The sequence below is a fragment of the Triticum urartu genome, chromosome 7, assembly GCF_003073215.2.
Source record: "Triticum urartu cultivar G1812 chromosome 7, Tu2.1, whole genome shotgun sequence".
In the NCBI taxonomy this organism is placed as follows: domain Eukaryota; kingdom Viridiplantae; phylum Streptophyta; class Magnoliopsida; order Poales; family Poaceae; genus Triticum; species Triticum urartu.
The window spans coordinates 458116872-458122825 of NC_053028.1; the positions used below are offsets into that span (position 1 = coordinate 458116872).

General features: G+C 40.1%; 1 protein-coding gene across 1 annotated transcript; it reads right to left on the reverse strand.

Moving 5' to 3' along the window:
* Window positions 1–2437: 2437 nt before the first annotated feature.
* LOC125523205 (protein mago nashi homolog 2) lies at window positions 2438–5617 on the reverse strand. Its single transcript, XM_048688255.1, has 3 exons — window positions 5285–5617; window positions 5008–5184; window positions 2438–2708 (listed from the first exon to the last, which is right to left on the reverse strand). Exons 1-3 carry the CDS (start codon window positions 5531–5533, stop codon window positions 2643–2645), a joined length of 492 nt encoding a protein of 163 aa, XP_048544212.1. The 5' UTR covers window positions 5534–5617; the 3' UTR covers window positions 2438–2642.
* Between the last annotated feature and the right edge of the window lie 337 nt (window positions 5618–5954).

Here is a 5954-nt window from a genome sequence, read left to right on the forward strand (position 1 = left end):
CTAACCCTTGTTATATGAAAAACAAAGCACCCCGCAAAAAAGGCCTATCAACTAATTGTCCATTGCACCGAATGGTATAAAGCTAGACGACACCCCGTGTGTAGCCGCAAACTGGAAATCTGTTTTCTGAATTGTCTAGAATACAAATTCCATTCTTATGATTTAGACTATGCTGGGAATTGTTGCATAAGCAAAAAAAACCTTGACATGAAAAGTTTGCATGTTAAAACTAAATGCAATATGATTACAACCCACTTAAAATGCACTGATGCATGTTGCATGATAGAGAGATTCTCAAGCCTAATTCGGAGGGATGCTAATTTTGACAATGTGGAAGCACGCATGCGCGAAAAAATAGCTATTTAATGACTTGCAGGTGGGGTTTGTCTATAAAAGATATATAGATATGAAAATTTTGAATGGTGGACAGGCTCCATGAAGGCCGATTTTTGAAAAATTCAAAATTCTAACTTTTATGTTTCAACAAAATCTGAAAAAAAATACACATATACCTAGAGGTATAATGTACATGTGTGTAAAATTTCATGACGAAATACGTTGAAATGGGAGCTGTGCAAAAAAACTATGGCTGTTGAACACATGTACTGTTCATTGCTCAAAGTCCATGATTTTGTCTTTTTGTACAGGTCGAGATTCAAAGTATTTCATCATGAAATTTTACACACATATACATTACATCCTTACATACATGTAAAGCTTTTACTAGAATTTTTTGAAACTGAAAAGTTTAAATTTGAATTTTTCAAAATTTCGGCCTCCATGAAGCTCGGTCACCAAAATGCCCTACTCATATAGATACACTTACCATTGCACTGGAAAAATACTGGCCATTACACTGAAGAAAAAAAAACTGGCCACTACACTGGGAATATGCACAGCAAGGCGAAAAGGTTGATTTTTTTGGCTAAAAGGTAAATAAATATGTGGTACCAGGTAATGATGGTTGGTAAAAATCATATAGCACATGGAAGATAAGACTGTTTGGACCAACGAGATGATGGATCTTTTCTGTTTGGACCATTTGGATTTTGGAGGAAAGGAAAGCAGGAGTGAGTGAAGTAACATGCTCATGCTCAATTTATCATGGAGTGGGGATAAAACTGAAAAGCAACAAAGCATGTTTGTCCCACGCTGTTTCCTTCTTTACTGGGTGCACCAAAATCAGGGGGTTTGAATTCATCGACTTGCTATTTCTGTATCTTTTTCTTTTCTCCTAATTACTGGTAATGGCCCTCATTTGTCTCTTCCAAGTTACTACCTCCTTTCCAAAATGCTTGAAGTTCTAGGTTTGTTATAAGTCTACTTTTTAAAGTTTAACCGAGTTTGTAGAAAAACATGCCAATATCTACAATACCAAACTAGCTTCATGAGATTCGTCATAACATGTTTTTCCATGATATATGTATTTGATGTTGTACTCCCTCCGTTTCATAATTCTTGCCGTTGTTTTTTATAGAACATAGAGAGTAGCTATTAAAAATTGATCAAATTTAAAGAGGTTTGCCTTAGGACAAAACTAGAACTTCAAGTATTTTGGAATGGAGGGAGTGCTATAGTTTTTGCATTTCCCTCTCAACTCAAATTTCCTGTTATCCACTACTACAAAAGTTTACTCTTTCCAATAGAGTGAGGAAAGGCCACAATACTGGCATGCTTGGATCTGATGGAGAACATAATCATGTTCATGAGACTCTTCTTATGTAACAAGATCTGACCTCCTTTTGCACCATATTCATCTTTACTTGTTAACCGCTACTAGAAATGTTTACCGTTTTCAGGAGAGGGTAAATGCTATAATAGTGGCATGCCTGCATCTGATGGGAGAACATAAGTTCCAACATAAGCATGTTCATGAGACTCTTCTCATGTAATAAGATCTGACCTCCTTTTGCATGAAAGGAGGTAGCCTATGTCGTTGCGAAAGCCAAAAGAAGGCTTGCTGGCCACCAAACAGTGCTCCGTAGATGCCACTAATCCACACTAAAGATGGAGCCTTTAATCACAGGCTAAAGATGAAGTTCCATAGGCCCAATGGAGCCTTTAATCACTATTCTGCTTTGCAAAGTAAAGGATCCAAAAGGTGCCTTTAATCACCTTGGGTATCTTTTACTAGTCAGTTTTGCCAGCACAGGTGCACAACTCATGAAAGAATCTGTAGATGCCGAAAGCTTTATCTCCAATGCTACTTGGGGATCTCTTTTGTTTGTCAGTTTTGCTAGCACAAGTGCAGAACTCATGATTCATGAAAGGATCGTTACAAATCAAAAGATTTATCCTGATGGAAGCCGTGCATGACCTGATGGGTCAGCAAACTAGTGATGGACAGTCAAGAAGGCAGCAGGAGGCCTTTGTTGATCATAAACAATAAAAGGTGGTAAAAGGTGCTGCTGCACTGATAAAAAAAGAAGAAGGTACGAGACTGCAAAACAAACATGCATATAAATATCAATGGGCACTCGAAGTTTGCACAATCCAACAACCTCAGGTGATGCCAAAAGGGATCACCCACAGTGTTCAACGCATACCAAACCGCACCAGGAGCAACTCATTGCATATTACATAAGTACAGAATTCTCTAACACTCGCAGTACCACAACACAACCGGGAGAACCAAACAGAGCTCAAAGTTGAATAGGCTTGACCTTAAAGTGGAGGTTGATAAGTGAAAACACGAAACATTTAAGATCCTGCAAACAAAAACATCCACAAACGTTAGGAGTAGTTTTCAGTTACAGGCATACAGTATTGTGAAAAAACAAAATACTAGTTATCATCAGAACAGTTTAAACTAATTAGTCCATTTGCCTCGGTGGGGTTAAGAGCAGCAGCTAATTATGTGGTTTTGTGCCCCTCTTTAAACTTTTTAACTATAATGCACGTGCCACTAACAGTTCCTTAATGTGCCTAGGAAATTATTAACACATGGTCGCTCATGACAGTTGTCCACTAAGCAAACCTAACAGAAGACTAAGGATGTAATGATAAATCTAGGCACAGAAGAGTCTGGATATTTTCATTACGTAGAAGAACCAATTTAAGAACAAACATGTTATCTTTTTCCACTAACACACCCCATCACATAGAAGGTTTTCAGTTTTTCAATATGGTATCATACTGTCAACTTGAGATGCAATTAATCACCTAATTCACTAAAAGATAGGTCCCCAAAAATAGTAACATAGAACATGCAACAAACAATAATTTTTCTCCTGTTATTTTTTTTTAGACAGAAGGCTTCTCGGCCCAACTTTATAGAGAAAGCAAATATACTGAAGTTACCAGTTTAGAAATGAAGCACAGAAAACAAAAGAAATTAGCATCATAGCTAGTAATTACAACCCATACTGGGTAACAGATAGGAAAGCGAGCTTTAGAGCAGGTAGCTAACGGCCAGAGGTGACCACCTAACCGACATCAGCCTCGAACAGTTCTTTTAACCATATTATGAACTCAGTCAAGTCTATTATAAGGCGTAAACCGTAAAGAACTTGCAAAATCTCTAAGGGACCCTGATGCATCCATCGATTATACTGATGTATAGCAATATCATGTTTTCTGTGTTTACATCTAGAATAGCCGATCTGCTTTGGAACTCTAAACTGATTGTGTTCAAACTTCAAAACGGCTACTGATATTAGTAACAACCCAAAACCTCCATCATTGTTTCACACTGTCCACACATAGTTTTCAAGATCTCAGGTAGTGAAAGCAGGAGATATATTACAAATGTGTTGATGTTGATTAACAGAGCAACCAAAAAGGCTAACAAAGATGCAGATTATTGACAGTTAATAAGAAACCATACCACGAAATATGCTCGGTAAAACAGCTAGCCCTTTAAGTTCTATAAGCAAACCACATCGTTTCAGATCTTTTAATTGCAAAATTTAAATCTAAATTAAACAACAAAGCAATTTCTATTATCTATCTGTGCTTCATATGTTTAACTGTTCCCAAAAAACCAATATGGTGACAGCCTCACGGAGGCACAACTGAAAGAGGATGGGAAGAATTGATATATCTTGGGTGCTAACGTAGACAAAAAAAGTATATGACCATCCACAGGAAGAGCTGACATTTCCTCAGTGCTAGTGTACACAGAGAAGTATATGGTCATCCAAAACCGAAATCGTTAACTGGCACTGTCACGGACTAGTGGGTTGTATGGCTATCCAGAAACAATATGATATTATGGAGGAACAGTCCACTCTTGTTTCCTTTCTTGTTCGTTTTCTTTTTTGTGTTTGCATATAATTCAGTTTTTTCTTCCTTACACCATATCCCTACAGGTACAGGTTGTGCGAGTGAAAGGTTCAGAATAAGAACAGATGTTGACCTCTTGAAGTCATGTTATATTTGCTGACCTTCTTTTGTTTTGAGTTTTTAGCTTGGTCGCTTGTAAACACTACATACCAAAAGGTGGATGTGATATGGTATATATTGTTTTGCTTCCTTTAGATGTCAGGTATGCTAGGTTCCTATGGGGTATAAAACATTAATCGATCATATTAGCATGTTTTGTAAGAAATTGGTTCTTTCTTGGTTAATAGAGGATGACGAAAAAGGCAACCTGACATCTTGTTAACCATTGACTCGTCATTTATCTCAAAAATCATGAAGACGTGACAATACCGCAATAACCATCTCACAGTCAGTAGATTACTTTGAGCTAATTAAGTTCCATTCTACTATTAAATCAGGTATATTACAAATGAGTTTAGCACAAGGAATACTCAGACTCAGTCACCCATGGGCAAAGCCATAAAAGGTCTAACCAGTTTGTACCAAGCATCAATACCCCTAGACAAACATTGAGTTTCTGCTACCACTAAGGACTCTAGATATGCGACCAAGTGAATAAGACTAATGTTCAGTTAAGCTATATTCCAATAGCAAAGCTCACACCTGACCTAAGCATAGAATCCACATTGCTGACATGGCGCAAATCATGTTAACGTTGATTGGGAAAGAATGTGAATGGATTACCTGGACGAGGTAGTAGAAGATGCGGAGGCCCTCCGGGTCCTTGCTGGTCTGGACGTCAACGAGGGAGCCGATCTTGGAGGTGGTGAAGGAGATGTGCTCGTTGCCCATGACAATCTCGAGCTCCTGCCTGCCGACGCGGTCGGGCTCCGGCCAGTTGCTGTCGTCCTCCTTCATTATCTGCCAATCCCAGCAGAGATTCAACCATCACCGTCGGCACAAAACCCTAACCCTAGGTCTCTGTTCGTGACTAGAAAAAGGAGGAACGCGGGGCACAAACCTCCGAGTCCTGGATGATCCTCCTCGCCTCGCGGAGCACGGAGGGGGAGACGAAGACCTCCTTGCGGATCATGGTGTCGTTCTTGTAGTTGGAGTTGTTGGCGTAGCGGAGCTTGCCGTTGGGGCGGAACTCGAACTCGAGGAACTCGTGCCCGAACTTGCCCTTGTGCCCCACGTAGTACCGCAGGTAGAACGCCGCCCCGCCTGCTTCCTCGCCGGCTCCGTTGCCCGCGCCGCCGACCGCCGCCATGGTTTTCTCTCTCTTCGTGGGGGCGGAGAGGTTGCAGCGCCGCTATGTTCGTGCTCGGCACTTCGTCTGAACCTTGGGACGTTTACTGGACCTCCCCTTTCTGTTTATTCTTTCTTCTTTGGGCCGCCGCCTTCAAATTTGGGCCCGTAGACGGCCTGCAAAAGGCGCGAGTTTGTCTAAAAAAAATTGCACCTCCTTTTTCATTACCCTTCAAACTTTTCGTCAAAAAAACAAATTACCCCTCGAACAAAAAACCAAAGAAAAAATAAACTCATCGCTTTCATTGCTCCTTTCCTTTGTTTTGTGACTCCGTTTGAGCCTATCACAGGCTGCACCTCACTTGCCCACACAGAAGTGCTCCAGATCTTGTCCAGGAGGCTGATGAGAAGGTATTTTTTTCTCTCCTATTTTTTTTCTGTCA

Excerpts from the sequence above, each read along its gene's own strand:
- LOC125523205 (XM_048688255.1), bottom strand. The coding sequence starts at position 5,533 with ATGGCGGCGGTCGGCGGCGCGGGCAACGGAGCCGGCGAGGAAGCAGGC. Across the intron at positions 5,185-5,284 it reads GGATCATCCAGGACTCGGAG|ATAATGAAGGAGGACGACAG; the intron begins GTTTGTGCCCCG and ends TGGGATTGGCAG. Across the intron at positions 2,709-5,007 it reads TCTTCTACTACCTCGTCCAG|GATCTTAAATGTTTCGTGTT; the intron begins GTAATCCATTCA and ends TTTTGTTTGCAG.